General features: G+C 37.3%; 1 protein-coding gene across 8 annotated transcripts in view; it reads left to right on the top strand.

Annotated features, from left to right (window-relative positions):
- Window positions 1-20,820, top strand: part of SGIP1 (SH3GL interacting endocytic adaptor 1) — a 245,007-nt gene that overhangs the window by 120,892 nt on the left and 103,295 nt on the right. For 5 of the 8 annotated variants that reach the window (XM_077120682.1, XM_077120684.1, XM_077120688.1 and 2 more), the window contains exons 3-6: window positions 7,222-7,285; window positions 13,219-13,243; window positions 16,173-16,244; window positions 19,917-19,973. In XM_077120682.1, coding sequence (XP_076976797.1) covers window positions 7,222-7,285; window positions 13,219-13,243; window positions 16,173-16,244; window positions 19,917-19,973 — 218 coding nt within the window. Of the gene's footprint in view, window positions 1-7,221; window positions 7,286-13,218; window positions 13,244-14,283; window positions 14,368-16,172; window positions 16,245-16,272; window positions 19,578-19,916; window positions 19,974-20,820 lie in introns of those variants that run through there. The other 3 variants (XM_077120689.1, XM_077120683.1, XM_077120685.1) reach the window with 3 other exon arrangements.

Raw genomic sequence — 20,820 nt, 5'->3', positions numbered from 1 at the left:
CATTGACAGTGTAGTGCAATCATCACCACTGTCAAGTTCTAGAACATTTTCATCCCTCCCAGAAGAAAACTCTGTGCCCACTAAGTAGTCACACCACATTCCCCTTTTCCCCCGGCCCATGATGACCATTAAATTCTCTATCTATGAATTTAACAACCTTGGATGTTTTATATAAATGGAATACTTCATATAAATGGAATCATGCAGTATGTGGCCTTTTGTGCTGGCTTCTTTCACTGAGTGTAATGTTTTCAAGTCACCTCCATATTGCAGTGTGTATCAGGACATCATTCCCTTTTATGGCTGAATTATAGTCCATTGTATAGATACACCATATTTTGTTTATTGGTTCATCAGTAAATGAAGAACTCTTCCATTTTAAGTTGAAGTTTATTCAGAAAGTTATTCCAAACTAAATGACTGAGCATATCTTTGCAGGTTTGATTTCATGTGTGTACAAGGCTTTGCAAAAATCTGGTGTCTTTTTGTAGAAACCTGGAACACAGAAGTAAGGACTGCATGTTTCAGAAGGTCACAAGCTAGTTCTGGACCTGACCTGTAGACCCAGGATTTATCTGTGTACATATGACAAGTGAAACCGTGCGAGTGGGTGAAGTTGCCCCACGGAGAGTCAGCAGAGGAACAGAAGATAAGACCTTTAGGAGCACTGATATGTGGGGAAGCAGTGGAGGAAGAGGAACACCTGACTTCCTCGCTGGAGATCATGATAACAAAGCCTTACTTACAAGCCTTGATTCTTGAAGACGCTTGTATAACTAAACAGCTTTTACAGTGTGACCATGTGTTTTAGTTTGCAAAAGCTACCAGAATGCATATACCAGAAATGGAATGGCTTTTAAAAAGTGGAATTTATTAAGTTGCAAGTTTACAGTTCTAAGGCCAGGAAAATGTCCCATATTAAGGCAAGGCTATAAAAATGTCCAAATTAAGGCATCCACGTAAAAGCTGATGGATCCAGAACACCTCTGTCACCTGGAAAGGCATATGCTATCTTTCTCTTCTCATTTCATAAAGCTTCCCCAGGGGCATTTTCCTTTCTCTCCAAAGGTCTCTGCTATATGGGCTCTGTTGGTTCTAAAGCTTTTTCCAAATGACTCCCTTTTAAAGGGCTCCAGTAAACAACCCCACCTTTAACAGGTGGAGACACATCCCCATGGAAACCATCTAATCAAAAGGGCTCCAGTAAACAACCCCACCCACAATTGGATGGGTCACATCTCCCTGGAAATAATCAAAAAGATCCCATCCAGCAATATTGAATAAGGATTAAAAGTCAAGGTCATGGCTTTCCTGGTACATAATAGCTTCAAACAGGCATACTGTGTGATTATGGAAAACCTTGTGACTGGCACTCCCTCTATCCAATGTATGGATAGAAGAATAAAAATAAATAATAGGGGGAATAAGGTGTATGAGATGTTTGGGGTGTTGTTTTTCTTTTTCTTTTTTGTACTTACTTTGATTTTTTTGTTTGGAATAATTAAGAAGTTCAAAAACTAATTGCAGTGATGAATGTACAACAATAAGATGGTACTCTGAACCACTGACTGGACACTTTGGATGATTATATGGTGGATGAATACATCAATAAAATTGGATACAAAAAGGAAACCTAACTTACATATGAGAGTTAAAATACAAAATGGCAGAAGTTAGTACTGCCTTTACAGTAATAACACTAAATGTTAATAGGTTAAACTCTCCAATTAAAAGACACAGATTGGCAGAATGGATTAAAAAGCATGTTCTAACTAAATATTATTTGAGATTCACCTTAGACCCAAGGACACTAATTAATGTAAAGTGAAAGGATGAAAAAAGATAGTCCATGCAAGTAATGACCAAAAGAGAGTTGGGGTAGCTATACTAATATCGGACAAGATAGACTTTAAGTAAAAAAATGTTACAAAAGACAAGAGAAGGCATTGTCTGTTCATAAAAGAGTCAAACCACCAAGAAGAAAAAAAATTCGCAAATATTTATGCACCTAAACACGGTGCACCAAAATACATGAAGCCAACACTGGCAAAACAGAAGGAAGAAATAGACACCTCTACAATAATAATTGGAAACTTCAATACACCACTTTTCATCAATATGTAGAACATCTAGACATAAAGCAACAGGGGACTTGATTAATATGTTAAATAAACTATATCTAACAGACATATAGAGAATATAGCACCCCAAAACAGCAGGATACATATACTTCTCAAGACACATGGCTCATTCTCCAGGATAAACCACATGTTGGGGCACAAAACAAGTTTCAGTGCATTTTAAAAGATGGAAATGATACAAAGCATCTTCACTGACCATAATGGAATAAAACTGGAAATCAATAACAGATAGAGAACTTGAAAATTCACAAACATATGTAAGTTAAATAACATACTCTTAAATAGCAATGTGTCAAATAATTAAATCACCAGGGAAATCAGTAAATATCTTGCGATGAATGAAAATGAGAACAGAACATATCAAAACATATAGCATGCAGCAAAGGAAGTGCTCAGAGGGAAATGTATAGCCCTGAATGCTTAAATTAAAAAAAGAAAAAAGATAAAATCAAAGACCTAACTGTATACTTGGAAGAACTAGAAATTGAACAGCAAGCTAATCTCAAAGCAAACAGAAGGAAATAAATAACAAAGATGAAAGCAGAAATAAATAAAATAGAAAATAAAAAACAAAGTCAACAAAACCAAAAGTTGGTGCTTCAACAAGATCAATAAAATTGACAGACATTTAGCTAGAGTGGCAAAGGGAAAAATAGAGTGGATGCAAATAAATAAAATCATAAATGAGAGGGGGGCATTACTACTGTCCTCACAGAAAAAAATAAAGATCATAAGAAGATACTGTGAATAACCATGTGCCAACAAATTAGACAACCTAGATGAAATGGACAAATTCCTAGAAAAACATAAGCAACCTGCACTGACTCTATAAGAAATAGAACATCTCAACAATCCTATTACAAATAAAGAGATTGCATCAGTCATCAAAACTTCCCAACAGTGAAAACTCCAGTATCAGATGGCTTCACGGGTAAATTCTTCTAAACATTCCAAGAATTAATACCAGTCTTGCTCAAACTCTTCCAAAAATTGAGCAGGAGGAAACAACAGTTCATTCTATGAGGCCACCCCAACCCTAATACCAAAGCCAGATAAAGATACTGCAAGAAAACTACAAACCAAAATCCCTTATGAATATAGATGCAAAAAATACACCAAGATATTTCACCAAAGCAATATTCTTAGCTACCATTGTTGTGTCCTACCTATGTACCAGGAACCAGATGATTTCCATATATTGTCTCATTTAATCTCTTTTTAACCTGGTGAAAAGATAGACAGTGTTTTCTCCTGAAAGTGATGAAACTGAGGATTTGCCTAAGTTAGATGTTTTGTTTTATTTTTATCAGAGAAGTTGTAGGTTTGTATAAAATACAGAGTAACCACATACCACCCTATTAACACCTTGTATTAGTGTGGTTTATTTGTTATAGTTCATGAAAGACTGTTTTTATGATTGTACTATTAGCCATAGTCCATCATTTAGACAAAGGCTCACTGTTTGTTTTGTGCAGTCCTATGTTATTAAAAATTTGTATTCTTGTAAGATATGTCCAACCTAAAATTTCCCCTTTTAACCACACTCATATATATAATTCTATGCTGGGGCTTACATTCACAGTGTGTGCTGCCGTCATCACCACCACTCGTTACCAAACTGTATAATCTACCTGAATAGAAACTCTGTACAAACAACTCAAACATTAACTCTCCATACCTACCCCAGCCTGGCTCCTGGTGACATATACTCCAAATTCTGACATATACTTATTCTAATTATTTCATATCAGTGATATTATACAATGTTTGTCCTTTTAATGTATGGCTTATTTCATCCAACATAATGTCTTCAAGGTTTATGCATGCTGTTGGATGTATGAGAACTTCATCCCTTTTTACAGCTGACTGATATTCAATTGTATGTATAAACCACATTTTATTTATCCTTTCATTGGTTGATGGGCACTTGAATTGCTTCCATATTTTGGCAAGAGAACAGTTTGGAATGTCCAGAATTACATAACTTGTCTTTAGTCATATAGGCAAATGAGTGGCAAGCTAAGATTTCAATCCAGGTTGTTTTGCATGTTGTGTGTATGTGTATATGCTATTACTATCATCAACTTCTGTATCTACTGCTTTATTTAGTTATCTTGTAATGCCATATCTGGAATTGCCTAGGCTGAAATAACCTTTCCTCTCTTTTAGAAATCTGTCTATTTGTAAGTATTTTTATTCTTCCCACCCTTGACTAGCTTCTCTCATAATTCCAAGGGAAGATAAAGGAATCTGAAATCGGTGGAGATAAGCTGGAGTGGAGACACAGTCTGGACTCTCTATGTGGCTGGTTCACTCTTGGGTATAGTGCTGGGCCCACACAGAAAACTGACTTATATGACCTGTGTCAGCCCCACATAATCAAAACAATACAATTCTTTCCCAATAAGTATCTTTATTTTTATATTGGCAAGACAAATTTCACTTAGTTTCTCTAAAACACCTGAGTTTTGATAAAGAGTATTTGACAAAAATTCATGACCCAGCCTAGAGACAGTTATACTCTGGAAATTGACTTTAAGTCTTCATGGAGTTTGGGAGTCAGAAGTAGAAAATCATTGAGTGTAGTGTTCATCAAATTATCAAATATAGTGTTTTCTACATGTAATTGCTACAAGATAATGCGACTATCCCCGCTGTCTTTGTAAGGGTTTCTGTGAAAATATTCTCCTAAACTCTCAAAGGACACAACCACACCTTCCCTTTAACTTTTAATGCAGATGGTATGATTGTTTTCTTCTTGAATCTTCTCAAAGAGCCATTAATTTATGACAGCTTTTACATTTTATACCTCTGCTTTAATCTTTTGGAATTTTCTTCGTACTTTCCTAAACTTCTCAGATCTTTTCACTTTTCATGGAAACGAAATTCCTGATGTTTTTTCTTATTCAACAATTTGATTACTTTTTCTAGAATTTCATGTCTGTAGTGTATCCCTGTTTCATAGGAAAGATGAAGTTCAGTGAAACCAGAGCTACGGATTTGGCATAGCATTTGTGAAGGTGTGCAGATTCTTTCATCCCTTACTATTGTCAGATTTGTTATAGACTGAGAGATAGAAACATGAATAGTATATAATTTATACTGAAATACATAGTTAAAAATGAAGCCTGGAAGAAACGCTGCATCTCTGGACTCTGGGTCCACTGCACTTTTTATTGGAAGCTGGATAACTTGTGACTTTCATGACCTAGTTCATTCTGATGCTTGTCCGAATTTGATGGTCAAAAGGAGGACCAAGTCTATGGAAAATTTCTATTGCCTGCTCTGTTACTAATTTAATACAAAAATTACTAGAATCTTTATGTATTTCCTGGTTCACTTGGTAAGATGTGCTATCTCTATCTCATAGTCAAGTTACAGGAAATAAGATGCTTTGAAAACATAAGATGGTAATAGCATAGGTTTCATGGTCCCACAGAAACCAGTAGTGATTGGTGAGTATAGCATTCATCATGCACCCAAAGGCTGAATTGGAAGCATGGGGGAGCCAGTCAAGAGAATGGAGGCCAAGGAAAATTGTAGGAAGGAAATGGCAATTATAAAATTATGATAGTTTACACATATAAGGGGATCAGGAAATTACAGGTGAGAAGAGAGAAAGTTTTCAACAATCAAACTTAAAAATAAAAATGGAGAAGATGTTCCTAAATATTATGTGGAGAATAGAGGAAAGTAATTTTATGTGGGAGAAGAATTTAAAAACAAAACAAAACAAAACACTGACAGCTTAAAGACCTAAACTTCTTAAATGAAATGACTACTAAAATGCAAAATAGAAACAGAGGCATTTTGAAATTATTTTTGAGTAGTATACTAAGAACTAAGAACCAGATAATGAATGACTCAGATAATCTGAGCAGCTTGGGTTGACTCATTTGTTTTGGAGGAATGTGTTATCACATGGCTGACACTGTCAGTGATTTTCATTTTTGTTCTACCTGGCAGTGCCAAACACAAATCTTGAAACGCTAATGGCTTCTCCAGCTCCAGCATCTCAAGAATATTTTCCCCAAACCACTAGTAACAAGTCTAAGGATTTGAATAAATAGGCGTATAGTATGTTTGAAAAATACTTTCTAAGATAAAAAACACAAGGTAGCTGTGTAACTATGGAGCATGTAAGAAATGGGCAGCCCAGATAAAGCTTTGACAAGGTGAGAATTGAAGAACCAAATCTGGGCCTGGTTGATCCTGGATGGAAGAAACAATCCTTTTTATGTCAATGCTGCCTGAATGATGTTTTCTGGAAGATACTTTAAAACAACAGTTATTATCTTCTACCTTTATTACATGTATTGGGCATATAAATGAGAGAGCCTTGTCATCTTTTGGAAAGATTCACAGCCTTGGCATGGGGAAGTACAAATTTGGTATGGTTTGATATAACACACTTAAGAACAACATTTTGAGGATAGAATGGAATAGTCAATATATCATATAACTACAATTGAGAGACCCTCAGTTCATTCCATGGAGGTTGAGTTGAAATTCTAAATGTTAACAAAATAGGAAAAGCATGTCAATCAGCAGTAAGAACCACACAGGGAGGAAATAGTGAAATACAAGTGTTGGGTCTGTTCAGGGAATAGTTAATAGTCTGTCTGACTATGAAGTTGAGGAATTAGGAGAATGTAAGATGGGGATATCAGACCACAAGATGTGTCAGAACAGTGTCACTCGGTTGGCACAGTTTAAATACTATATCTTGGTATTATCTGTGTCTCAAGAATATGTCTAACCTGGAAATTGCTATTCTTCTAAATATGTGATTCCGTTTCTTGGAAGAGCCCCAACTTAGGTGATCAAGAGTTTGACATTTTCTCTATACCCATCCATCTTCATATTGCTTATGATGCTAAGAACACACAGGGCTGGTACGCATTTGTTGAAATATGGAATGATTCATATGCACATGCTCATAGACGTCTACACAAATATGATTGAAAAACTTTCATTGCATTTTGAGAATTCAAGTTGAACTGGTGTGTTGCAACTTTTAAAATATGTGCACTTGAATGTTACTGATATATTTCTTTGAACATTTGCTATTTTCCTCCAGGATTGAAAAAACGTACAAGGAAGGCCTTTGGAATACGGAAGAAAGAAAAGGATACTGATTCTACGTATGTGCTTTAAAAGTTTACCTCTCCAGAGGAGCTATCATGTGTCATTTCTTTACATGCGATGCTGCTGTCACTGTCACTTTATGATTGACACAGAGTTTATTCTATACTTCTCTCCCCATTTCTGGGTAAAACATAGTTGCTAGGCATAAGCAGCTCTCAGTTTTGTAATATAATGGTGAAGATGTTTCCACATGTGTTTCATTTTTCTTCATGTGTTACTTCTTTACAACTTGGTAACTATACTTCAGAGCAGTCTTGGGAGATGAGGAAATGCCTGTTACTTTTGAGGGGGACCAAAAGTATTCATTTGCACCTCCAGGATTGCCTGGAGTAACTAAACCGATGAAATAAACACCTGTTTAGGTAGATAAGACCCAGCCAGAATCAAAATGGGAGACTAGATAACATTCCTAAATCTTATTTTGTAGAAAAGAAATTATAAATCAACCAGAAGAATTCACAAGAATGACTGCCATTAAATACCCAATGCTAGAAACAAGAGTGTGATGTGAATGTTTTATCGGTTTAAGTGATCACACCCAAGAGAATCAATTGCCCAGAAACTGACAGATCCATTTTGAAAATGTTCGATGATATAACAATTTCATTTTATTTATTTCATCCCACTTGTTTATCCATGTTGAATTCTCCTTCAAGAGTATTTAGTGCTCAGCCAAAAGCCCAGGAGCTTTATCAAGCCAGGCAAGTAATTTAGGTAGCAGGAGTCAGCTGGCCAGAAACTCTGGGCTCTAACCCAAATCCGATGTGAAGAGGGCACCGCTTCTCGCATGCAGCTGATTGCCATCGGGTGGAAAGGCAGAGCAGGTGTGGTCTGCTGGCCATCAGAACTGAGCCAATCAGACTTCTTATTTGACTAGGCTCCTTGAAAGAAAGTTAGGAAATAGGAAAAATTAGTACTTGTTGAGGCACAGATGAAAATGAAGGGGTCTACATTTCTTTTCACCTTTAGTTTTTGATTCTGTACATTTTTATTACTCGTACATTTTATCACGTGATGGTGAGCATTGCCCGGGACTCCCTGTCCTCCAGAAATTTACAATGCATAGGATAAAATAACTACCCTGCACAATAAAATATCTTTTATTCACTTAGATGAGATAAAATATTTTAAATGCCTCCTCTGGTACCTAGTACTTAGTAAATGCTCAGTAAATAGTAGCTATTACTATTGTTATTGTTACTAATACAAATTAATAGTTGGTAAGTTCCTTATGAACAATTCAAAATAAGTTTCATGGGAGTTTGAGAGCGAGAAATGTCATATTTGGACAGGTGATCAGTGAAGCTTCAGCAAGGGAGAAATCTTGAGTTTGGCCTTCAAGAAGAGAAGGACACATATTTCATGCAAAAGGGGGACAAAAGCAAAAGCTAAGAGGTAGGAAAGTCAGTAGGTTCTCATGACAGTATAAATAGGGCAATTTGTCTACTGTTGGCAAATTGTCTATGAGTAAAGGTGATAGCCGAAGACAAAGCTGGAAAGAAGATCAGAGACAGATGAGAAGGCTCTTCATTGACAGGCTGAGTTGTGGGGCTTCCTTAGGTAATGGGTAGCCTTAAAACCTTAAAGGCTTTTGAGCCAGTGAGTATAAATAATTGGGGGAAAAAATTACTTTTTGTCTAAATGGTAAATGTACTTCTCTTTTTTTTTTAAATCACATTTATTGTAGTCCTGCAAATTTTTCTACGTGTTTAGATTAAGAATACTTTATGAGGCTTGAGCAATTTACATTATTTCTTAAGAAGTTGCCATGCTCTAGACATAAACTGCCACAAGTGGGTGGCTGCTCTTTCATTGGAGTCAAGAGACCTGGGCTTTGGTACGAACACTGCCAATAGCTCATGGCCTTGGGAATTACACTTTATTTTGCTGGACCTAAAGTTTTTCACCTATAAAATAAATGTTGTACTAGATGACATTGAATTTTGCTTAAGAGCCGGTCACCATACCCCTTGGTCTGTAAGCATCTGTTGACACCAGGTGTCTCAACAATGTGCCAGGTGTTTTGTGGGATACTGTTAGACATATTTGAAGAGACCATCACTAGCAGAGGACTGGTCCTTTTTGCTAAGACAATATCTATAACTGACTGCACAGAAACCTTGGTGTGTAAAGAAAGTTAGAAAGGTCCAAAGCTCTCTAGGAAGGGAAGAGGAGTCAATCAATATCCACAGGGCAGGCTAGGCTAATTTGCTTGTGGCCAAAGCATTGTTCTTCCAACTGCATTTCTAAGGGTTTGAAAAGGTAAATCCTAGGGTTTGGATAGATCCCAATAGCTCTCTGAGTATTTGCTAATGAAACACTTGCTTGCAAGAATCCCTTAACTTCTTGCCATTTGAGTGTCCTCAGATTACTTATATGATAGCAAATTAGCTCTAGACTCATTCCACCATCAGTGGACAGAGAACCAGCAGTTTGGTATAAGCCTTTGCTTTTCATGAACTTCTCCCCTCTAATTAGGTCATATGTCATCCTGCAAAAGGGGTCATAACCCAAATGCTGTCCCTTCAGCTTTAGATAATGCTCATGTTAAGCTGCGATCATTGAAGCTTGCTGGTGGAAATTCTTTTCAGGGCTGTGGCAAGTCCCTCTGAGTTGCTAAGCAACCTGGGAGGGTAGACTCCAGCTGATTGAACCTCTTTCAATAAAGAATGAGGTTCAGACCAGAGCTTCCTGATTTAATCATCATTATAATGGCTGACAGAGAGGAAGGAAGAGAGCCTGTGCTAAGTGACAGACACTGTGCAGGGTATTTTGTATACACTAATATCCTTTTTAATCTTCACAGTAACTCAATAAGATTAGTAGTAATATGAATTTCAGAGATGAGAAATTAATGCTGAAAGGGGATAGTAACTTACTGAAATTTACCCAGAAAGTAAGAATTGGAGCCAGTATTTTCATCCAGATTTAATGGCTATACTTGTATCACCTAGAAAAAAAGTATAGATGGGCAAAATTATGATCCAGACAAGTAGAAGAGTAAAAGGAAAGAGGCAATAGTTGCAAGAGGTAGCTGAAATTTTTTGAAATAGAGACAGAGTTTTCATTGTAGACGACTAGTTTTAAAATAGAAATCAGTGAATGTAAAGGGTCTGCTAATAAAAAGAAAATGACTTAAAATAAAATGTAAAGATGCCTGAGAGGAGACTAGGAAATAAATTTATAAAACATGCTCAAGTGTCTGAAGCTGCTAAAATCTCTCCATTCCCCTCTATTAGATCAAATTATATATTATTCTAGATAAAATTAATGAATATTTACTCTGTGGCTGGTCAGTGTTCCAGGCTCTTCTCTTATACTGACTCATTTAATCTTCCAGCAGTCCTACAGGATACATGTTATTATCGTCATTATTTTATAGATAAGGAAACTGAGGCACAAAGGGTTGAAGTAACTCGCCCAGGGTTAGGCATCAAGGAAATCTAAGTTGGCTGAACTCTCAAGCAGTTTGGTAGTGAGCTGATGCCCTTAACCACCTGCTTTCTGCCTCCCTGGGAAGAGGCCCCAGCTCCATTTTCATCAACGGAAAGGACAGGGATAGGACATCAGTGCTGCTGTGTGCAACTATAAGTTTTCTGCTTAAAATTTTTGAAATTTTATTCCAATTTCTGCAATACATATGAGATCAAGTGGCCTTCCATTTAAGATCCCCTGTGGATCTACCCTTGTACCTGAACCAAAGGTGGGCAGCATGTCAGCCAGGCCAATCTCCAGAGCCTTCTCTCTTCTGCATCCATTGCTTGCTGTCCCTGAGAGCACCCCCACAAGGTGCTGTGCCTTTGAACAAGCCCAAGCATAATACAATGACCTCTCTTGCCAACTTCTTCCTACCCTTCTATTTTGGTGAGATGTCTTTGAACTACCTAAGTCTCATGGCCCAATTTCCAAAGACCCGATATTTCTGTCAATGTCTATGATCTTTCAAATTCAGAATCCTCTTCACTTCTAGCCCTTGTATGGCTGGTTAGCCCTTGTGGCTATCTACATGGACACAAAACTCAGTCCCATCGTTGGTTATCATAGGAAATACACTCCCATCTAGTATTTTGTAATTCAACTAGACTATTCTGCTCATTTGAGAGATGGTTTTGGTGCAGAGGGAGAATCACATCTTGGAGCCCAAACAATGTCCCACCAACTCTCTGTATTCCCCATTCTCTCTCTCTCTCTCTCTCTCTCTCTCTCTCTCTCTCTCTCCCCCCCCCTTCTCAATTCTTCTTTCCTCTTCCCTCTCCTCCTCTCCCCTCCTCTGCCTCTCTCCCATCCCATGATGCAATAAAGAATTTCCTTACCTTGACCCACCTCTTAAAGAACAAACTTCTTGGCATTTCATTGTCCACCCCAAACACTTATTAAGATTTTCTTCCAAATATATAGGTTTCTTTCTAAGTGTATGATTCTCATCTCCTAAAACTTACTAATGTCTTCAGGGCCAGCTCGACCCCAATCTCACATATACCACTTCCGATATTAGTAAGAGTTTTCCAAAGAAACAAAGCTAAGAGATTTGTTATAAAGATTTGGCTCACGTGACCATGGGGGCTAGCAAATCTAAATTCCTTAGGGCAGGCCATAAGCCGGAAATTCCAGCAAAGGTGATGATGACATCCTTGGTTTGAATTCCCCCAGAGGAAGCTGGTGGGCTGGAAATTCCAGCAAAAGCCAATGTTGAAATTGAGGCACAAATTCTTCTGACCTCTAAAACCTTCTGTTCTGGCTTTTACAACCTTCAACCTATTGATTGAAGAGATTCCCCCACAGTGCTAAGGGAAATTGAGCAATTTCTTGTTGGTAGATGCAATCAGTTGATTAGCGATGCAAAATCCCAACTATGAAATACCCTCACAATAACAAGCAGGCCAATACTTGACCAAATAACTGGACTCCGTAAACTAACCAAATTGACACATGAAACTAACCATCACGAACATTTTTCTCCTTATAGAGTGAATGAAAATGAGAAATTATAAAGTCACAGTGAATACTCTCTTACCTCCCCCTTCCCCTGGTTCCTCCAGGCCAATTTCCCAAGAATAAAAATAATACTAGGGGATAGTGTTGTGTTACAAGTAAACAAATACCATGATAAAAGAAGAAAAGTATAATAAGCTAATGTTTTAAAAATATATACTATGTGTCAGGCATTATTATAAGTCTTTTAGACACAGTATCTTATTTAAAGATTACACCTTTTTCTTAGGTACTATCGTTATCCCCCAATTTATTGGTGAGGAAACTGTCTTAGAGAAGTTAAAGAACTTGTCCAGGGCCAAAGAGCTAATAAGTGACACAAAGTCTGGATATCCAGCCTCATCTCACTCTGAAGCCCTTGCCCCTAACTCTGGTGGCATTGTGGCACCAGGAGAGACCTTCCTGGACCTTAGTCATCAAAGGACATCTGTTAGTGAAACAGTGCCTTCCATTTCCTGTGCTTCTACCCACAAAGGACACGCTAAATAGAGAAATATTGAAGAAAGCGGAGATACTCAAAATAAGTTGAAAAATACCATTAAAGTTTCTTGCAGGAAGAATTTCAAGACCACTCAGAGAAGAAAAGATAAATGAGATCAAATTGGTTTACTTTCATTGTGGTAGTTTAAATGGAGCTAGCTAGACTGGGGTGGTCTCTTTAGTGAACTCTCTCCTCCAGAAGGGGCCAAGGAATTGCGCCTGCTACTTGTACATTTTAGACTTTGAGTTTTTGATGACATCTCCCTCATCCCCATTCATATGCACACCCCACCCTCAAATATCACTCAACCAATTTTTTAACTTTAGTTTTCATTAGCCAGGTTAATTGGGGAGGTATTGTGAAGGGAATTATTGATCATCCTTATTGTTGTACGTTAGTCTAATGTAGCAAGAACGATTCATTTTCCTAATAGTTACCAATTTCTTTTCATTACAGAGGTTCACCAGATAGAGATGGAATTGTAAGTATTTAAATGACCATTTTTAGTAGATTTGCTCTTGGATGTATGCTATGTTCAAATTTTGTAAAGCCCCGTTTCTTTTCTGTAGAGAAAAAAATTAACTTGAATGACTTTTTAGCCTTCTCACTGTTGTAGTTTTCTATAGTATTTGCATGGGAAATAACTGCAATCTTGGTCAAGGTAGACTTATTTATTGTATTCACCTAAAGCCCAGCCCCAGAGTAAGCAAGCAAACCAGTGATCAGTATGGTGGGTCAGAATCCAGATAGTTCATGCAGGGGCTGCTACCATCAACTGTTATTTCATTTCCAATTTAATGATGTAGAAGCTCATTATGTGAGAATGGTTTTCACCAATTGAGGCCACAAAACCATAATGGAACTGAGATCCAAAAAAATCTAAAGGTGCTTTTGCCCTTTAGTAGTTGAGCTGCAGATACATTTTCTATATTAAATTCAAAAGTAGGTAATGGTCTTGAAACCACTTATGCCTGAATTTACAGCCTGAAGGAGAGAAGTATGTCCACTGGGTTTAGAGTTTCATGGTATCTCTGACTCCTTGTTGGATGTCTGATTTCTTGCTTTGTAAAGCTGCCTGTGAAGCATAGGCTTGGATTTATCCAAGTTGTGCTTATGGGAGTCTGCACCAACTTCTAAAATGACTTCCTTCAACTTTAAATCAGATGCCTATTCAGAAGGTTCAAAAGAACAGCTGTTACTGAAAACAAAAAAAGGAATCACATTAGGCTCATTGGGCTGGAGCGGGAGCTAAATTAAACCTGGAGATGGAGATTAAATATATATATATGTGTGTGTATTATTTATATATATATATATATTTGAAACATCACCCTTTATAATATTATACCTAAATCAGGGTGTTAATTGCAGCTATAGCAGGAGATGTTCCCCCATACTTGACTCAAGGTTTTTAGCTTTGGGATGCCTTTTGCATTCATGTAGTTCTCTCCATGAAATGTTAAGTAAATAGACTGAAATTTTTCAGACATTGGGTAACACTGTAATCAAGGCTCTATTCAGCAGGGGAAAAAAAAGACTCAGAAGACTCATCTTCTCCTCACCTCTTGCTTCTGGCTCAGAGCCCTCTCCTTAACTCTGTCTCAGGTACTCTTTGCTTCTGTGTCTTCTCTTTGCTTCTGTCTTGGTTCCCTTCCTAGTTCTCTTGTCCTTTGCAAGGCTCTCTTAGCTATTCTCTGCTTTAATCCCTGTTGTCCCCAGGTTAAATTGCTACTTCTTGCTTCTCTCCCTCTGTCACCCTCCTCTTTGTCCTTATTCCTTTCTCTGAAACACCTGCTCGTTGTCTCTGAGGTCCTGTTGCTATCTCACTGTTCTGTGCTCTTCTGGGAACCACCAGCTTTAAATCTCTGGGTAGATCATGACCCATGATGCCTGGATCATATGATAGACACCCGTGAGCGTTCACTGCATGAATGAACCCAGCATTGATTCTGGGGGCTGCTCCACCCTCGGTCTGACCCTAGGTCAAAGCTGTATGCCTGAATTCTCCCAGCCCACCTGTGCCTCTGCCACTCAAAGTCATATAAATTTGTTTATTAACAGTTGTGCCCTCTTGTGACTTAATGCCATAAACATAGCTAGTCGTGATTATTAGCAAAGAAGAATTATTTAACTTTGCTTTCTCAGGAAATAACAATAGACCTGTTCCGAAGCAGTCTGCATCTGAAATAAATGCATTTTCTGAGAAACAGAGTGTATAGCTTCATAGATAATTGAAAATTATCCAGCTGTCAGTTTTGCTATATGGAAATTTTCCCCAGTCTTTCCCCCTTACTGTTGTCACCAGTTCTTGAGAACTCTTAATCATACCAGTGCTACATGGGTCCCAGTTTTGTTTGCATTCAGTCCTTAGGGCTCACAACCTAATTTTCTTTTCAACTCAGACTGATTTCTTTGAGACCCTGCATCTCTGGACCCAAGGTGACTGATTTAGCACCTAAATTATTGCCTTTTGAATGTCTTAAGTTGAAATTTGTGGTTCCACTAATATGATTCCACAAACTACAGGCAGTGTGAGCCCACCTAATGCTTATAAGGTACTTTATTAAAGCAGGGACTAGACAATAGCCTTAATGTATGGGTGTTTTATTTAATTTCAGTTTCTCAAAATACAATGAAGACCATCTTTGAAGACTACGCTTTTGGAATTTAATTTATAAAGGCTTCTTGGCAAGGTTGCATGTATGAAGGTGGGATCACTTCCTCACCATGGGGTGGATGTGCCCATTGCGGGCAGAGCTGTGTGTTATGATGTCTGAGACTTCAGTCAGCCATGCACAACAACACAGTCCAACCCACAAACAAGCTTTAACTTTTTCCTGAGCTCAGATTTCCATGTATGCAAAAGACTGAAGACATCAAGGGTCACAGTCCTTGCTGTGAGGGGATCTGCTCTGCTCATCCTGATCAGGTGTGCAGGAAAGGGTGTGAACAGAGCTTGCAGCTGCATGAGCTGTTATGTCTTGGTAACCCTCAGGAAGGCTTTACCCCAGGGGAAAGTATGGTGGCATTATACTTTCACACTTAAATTAGAAACATACCCATTTTATTCTGTCTCTTCTGGTTGTCCTGGTGTCTGTTCTCTAGTTGTGAATTAAGTGCTGGCTGGATGAGGGCTAGATCCAAGGAGTCCCAAATGCCAGGAACCCATCTTCGTCCCTCTCCTTTCTTGTTCTGGCCTACCAGAACTGGCCTGCTGAATAGAGCCTCATTATGGGCCCCAAAGTCCACTCTTTGCTTAACCCTGCCAAAATTGGTAGGCCCTACAATTTGGTCTAGAAGTGGTTTCTTCTATGGTATGTTTGCTGACTCCATGTGATTCTTTATATGTTTCTTGAAGAACAAACAGATCCTTTAACAACTTTTTTCTACATTAAAACAATCAATTCCAGCAGCCCAGCCCACATGAACCACCCTACAATAACAAAGCAGAGTGTGCGCGCGAAGGAGGAAAAAAAGTTTCGGTAAGGAAACAGATTTTAGTTTAAAATTTCCAAGGGGTTGTAGAAACAGTGAGTAAAATCCCAATTTGAAATTTGGAAAAGAAAAAAAAAACTTTTATGTATTCTGGTTAAGAAGGCTCTTTCTTAGATATTTTCAAATTACTTATTGAATACCTGGGCCAATTTTTAAACCAATCTTATAGAATCTGTCTATTGACATCCAAGTATACTTTTAAAAACTTATCCAGCCTAAAAGATGTGTGTTTCCTTTGTCTTAGATGAAGGACAATGATTCAAATTTTAAAAGGAATCTGCTATCTGTAAAGAAGGCTTTGACTATAATATAAACATAACCACACAAATTGAGTACTCCTTCATTAGAATAACAACAGGAATTTGATAGGACCTTGGTCTTTGGGAACCAATGTCCTTGACCAAAGGATGATGAGTCAAAGATGCTAATCCCAGACGAGTCTATGCAACTTCTGTACCTATGTTGCCCAATAACAGTAATCCCAAGTGGCTATTTACATTTCCTTAAAATTCAGTTCTTCAAACATGTTGGCCACATTTCAAGTGTTTGATAGCCACCAGTGGCAAAGGCTACTGTATTGGGTAGTGTGCATATAGAACAATTCCAGCTTCATAAAAGTTCTATTGGAAAATGCCTATAGGAAAATCTATAGGATTGTTTACAAAGTGAGTAAAGTCTACCTCCATGGCAAAGAGATAACATTTAGACAGCACATTGTGTGTTTTTAACACTTGTCACCCAAGAATCACTATGTGGTCTTGAGAAGAACTTGCTAAATGGGAGCATTCCTGATGGCAGTTGAGAACTTTGATGAAAGTATAATTGAACCTATTTGCACTAAATTTATTGATTTAGCCCATCACAATATCTGAGGGCAGATAATAAGCCTGACCGAACTAAGATACCTACTAAAACAAGAGTGACATTTCTGTGAACCTCAATTATCTTTAAATAGCAACTGCATATTCAGGTTATTTATGCTAAGTATAGAAAGTTCACAGAATATGAAAGGGAAAAAATGTATGATACATGACCTCAACTCCAAGGGAAAAAAACATGATTTATATGTTAGTGAATAGCCACTAATGCTTTTGCTATTTAGCCTAGTTAGTAAATGATGTTACCCACTTTAACTTATGTTCTTTCTTGCTGCTTCTTCAAAGGTTTCAATGTGAAAAGCAGTAAAGTCATTCTCTTCACTTATACCACTTCTATCCACAAAACCTTGCTTAAAGTGGTTAAACCAAGACAATTATTTTTGTTTTTTTTTTCTTGGAGTTTGAACAGAAGAATTCCAGCTAGGCCCTGGCGTAGCTTTAACTTAATAATTTCACTTGTGCAAACCAAAGATCACTGTAAGAATTTACTAGCATTAATGGGGCCAAATTGCCAATTCCTCTAATAATGGCAAGTGTATGAGTGTGTGTATGTTTCTAATATCTACCCAGAAGAATGTGTTATTACTACCTGTTGCTTGTTCTTGGTATTTTATTTTAAATGTTCCTATTTTTAAGGAAAGTTTCTTTTTATAGCTTTTACTTTTTCTACATCTCAATCTTCCGTTGGTTTCCATGGAAACTGAGAAATTTTTCACTCAGCCCAGATTTAGAAAATCCAAAAACTTTTCTATCCACAAACACTGGATGTATATTATCAGGAAGAAAAAAATATATAAATTTAAATTTGTTCAGCTGATCATATAAAATGTCTTGATTTTGAAGGGCTTTGTTTATGGTGGTAAAATCATCCTGGAAGTAAACTATGTAACTTTGAAAATTTTGAACTCAAATCATTTACCTAATCTCTTTGCTTTTTAGATAATAATCATTTGTACTGAGGGATTATTTAAAAACTAATAGACACATAAATAGTAGTACTCTACTGATGACAAAATTCATGAGCTCAGTTCTTTGGAACCAACTTAGTCTATTTGATTTCCCATTATTATACATTATAAATTAAATTTCTATATTGACTCTTTTATTATATATACTTTCTAAGAAGCATTTGAAGCTTTGAAAAGAAGACATTTACAAATAGAGTGGTAAACTAGGAATGAAAAAAGAAAGCAAATATGACTAAAAGAAACTAGGAATCATACCCATTCCCCAGGGCAGAGAAGATTTTTTTTATTATCAGGTGACACATTATTTAATGAACCATATCTCAGTAATAGCTTTTCATGGCTGGTTTTTAAAACAACCTTTGGTCAAAATAGAAAAAGGAACATTAAAGCCCTTAGTTCAGTGAAGGCAATTCTATGGGAAAGTTAGAACAATTAGTCTGAGTATATAATCTTTATCAGGAGCAAGACAAAGTTGAAAGATGGCAGGGAACCGGGGGGGTGGAAATGTCCTATGCCCCTGGGTGCTGGTCTGTGGAGTCGTGGCAAAGTTATTTTATTTTTAAATTCTAGTTCAGTGGCAGTGTACAGAAGATAGAAGGCATAAACACATCATGTATCCCTTATGCAATGTATACCCTTGCTAAACCACTGTCAGCTCTTAAGGCCAGTAAGCATTCAATGTTAGTCAATGATGACGATCATTCTGGCTTCCCTCCAGTTTGGTTATCTAGTGATCCTATAGGTAGTTATGAAAAGGTTACCTCTGTCACCTATTTGTCAGCATGATTATTAGCTGTTTGCATTGTAGTTCAAGTGTCCTTTATTTGTGATTGTAAAACTAGAGGTCCTATCTCCCAACCCCATGCCTTACCATTTGATATGTGCTGCTTTGAAGTCTGCTAATTGCCCCATGACATTGCTCTATGTGCTAAATCAAGGAATGTTGTTGGATGGACTCTAATTTCCAGCCTGATCTGTGTTTTTGTCCTCTGCTCACATAAAGTAGAGAATATTAGCTATTTCTATTTGGGGGATGTCACATCCGTACTCTAGCACTTGCGGCCGTATGTTGTAGTTGTACTAGATGCCAAAATTGAAATCTAAGATAATTCAGAGAGAATAATACTGATAGCCAGTCATCCTGCAATAATGTGTGCTCGTGGAGGGAGAGAACACATGGATAACTGAAATCCATGAATAATCCTCAGATCCTATTTTAATAATTTCATAAGCAAAGCAACTTGCAAAGACTGTCAACACTATTTTTAATAACTGGAAGCTAAATTATCTAATGCAAACCTGATTTCCTTTTTATTTTACCAAAGGGAGGAGCTTGGAAAAAGTTGAGTCAGTGTAAGAACAGCTAAAAAAGATTAATGACATGAACTACTACTCTCTGAATATTTCAAAACTAATTGTTTGGAAAAGCAATATGGAAGTCACAATGTTTCCATTCTTTCAAGTATACATCCGGGTATATACCCTGAAGGTATAAAGCATTTAAGTTATAATGTAGGTGTAGCTAATTCTTCAGTGGCTGAATTAAATTTGAACAGTAGTTATTAATATTCTTATCCTTAGATATTTTACAGTCTTTTGTGAAATAAGCATGTGAGTTCTTTCTCTCAGTATCATGGTAGTTAAATTTACCATTCACTTACACCAATGTGGTTCCTTATTAGGCTTCTCTAATCGGTCTTTCAAATAATGATTTTGATAGCTGTTGCCAAATACAGATGAGTTAAGTGTTTGTCGTTGCTTTATTTTCCATTCAAAGTTTCCCTTTCTAAATTTATTTTCAAATTTATTACAGAAGAAAAGCAATGGAGCACCAAATGGATTTTATGCAGAAATTGATTGGGAAAGATACGTGAGTATCAGAAGATGTTTCTGCTTTAAGTATTTTTCTACTTAAAAGTGTCTTGTAGTTCAGTGGTAGAATGCTTGCAGTTCATGCAGGAGACCCGGGTTCAATTCCTGGACCATGCACCCCCACCCCCACCAAAAAAAAAAAAAGAGTTCCTTATATTTATAATAGGGCATAGAGATAAGTGAAATACTCTCCAGCTCATTAGGAAGTTTCAGGTGGTTCAGAGGTTAAGGATGCTAAAATGTAAGGCTTGGGTTTAAGACCTGATGACTCCACATGTGTGTGTGCACGTGGCTTGGTGAAACTACTTGCTGACCTACAAAATGAAGTTAGTATCTGGCTTATAGCATGGTTGCAAGGATTCAATGAGCTAATTATTTGCAAAACCTTTCAGTAGCCTTCCTTGCTTGTAGGATGTGTTCCATAAATGGTGTATTCAATATAAACTCTTGAGTATTTCAGCCTGGATCCATTTCTAAGTAGCTTTAGGTATCAAGGCAAGTCACTGAGGTCTCTGGGCCTTGGTTTCATAACAATTATTGTAGCCTCATGGTACAGAGTGTTCCCAGGTCAAATGGTAGTCTCTTTTTTGCTTCTTAAGGAATGAGGGTGAATCCCAGCTGAAACCTACGCTTTCCTCATAACTCCCCTAGAATCCAATTAATATCATTGCCACATGACTAACTACAACAGAGCAACCACAATCATTCTTGAATTTCTAATCGTATAAAACAGACCATATCTGCGTCAAAGGTCATTTCTACTGCAAAGTAAGTGTCCACATTCACCATCTGCAAAATGTCTTTACACTTGTCCTGTGGGTACTTTCCTAGTCTGCCCTTCGTAA

Source organism: Tamandua tetradactyla, chromosome 11 (genome assembly GCF_023851605.1).
Source record: "Tamandua tetradactyla isolate mTamTet1 chromosome 11, mTamTet1.pri, whole genome shotgun sequence".
NCBI lineage: Eukaryota > Metazoa > Chordata > Mammalia > Pilosa > Myrmecophagidae > Tamandua > Tamandua tetradactyla.
This window is presented reverse-complemented; position numbering and strand designations above follow the sequence as displayed.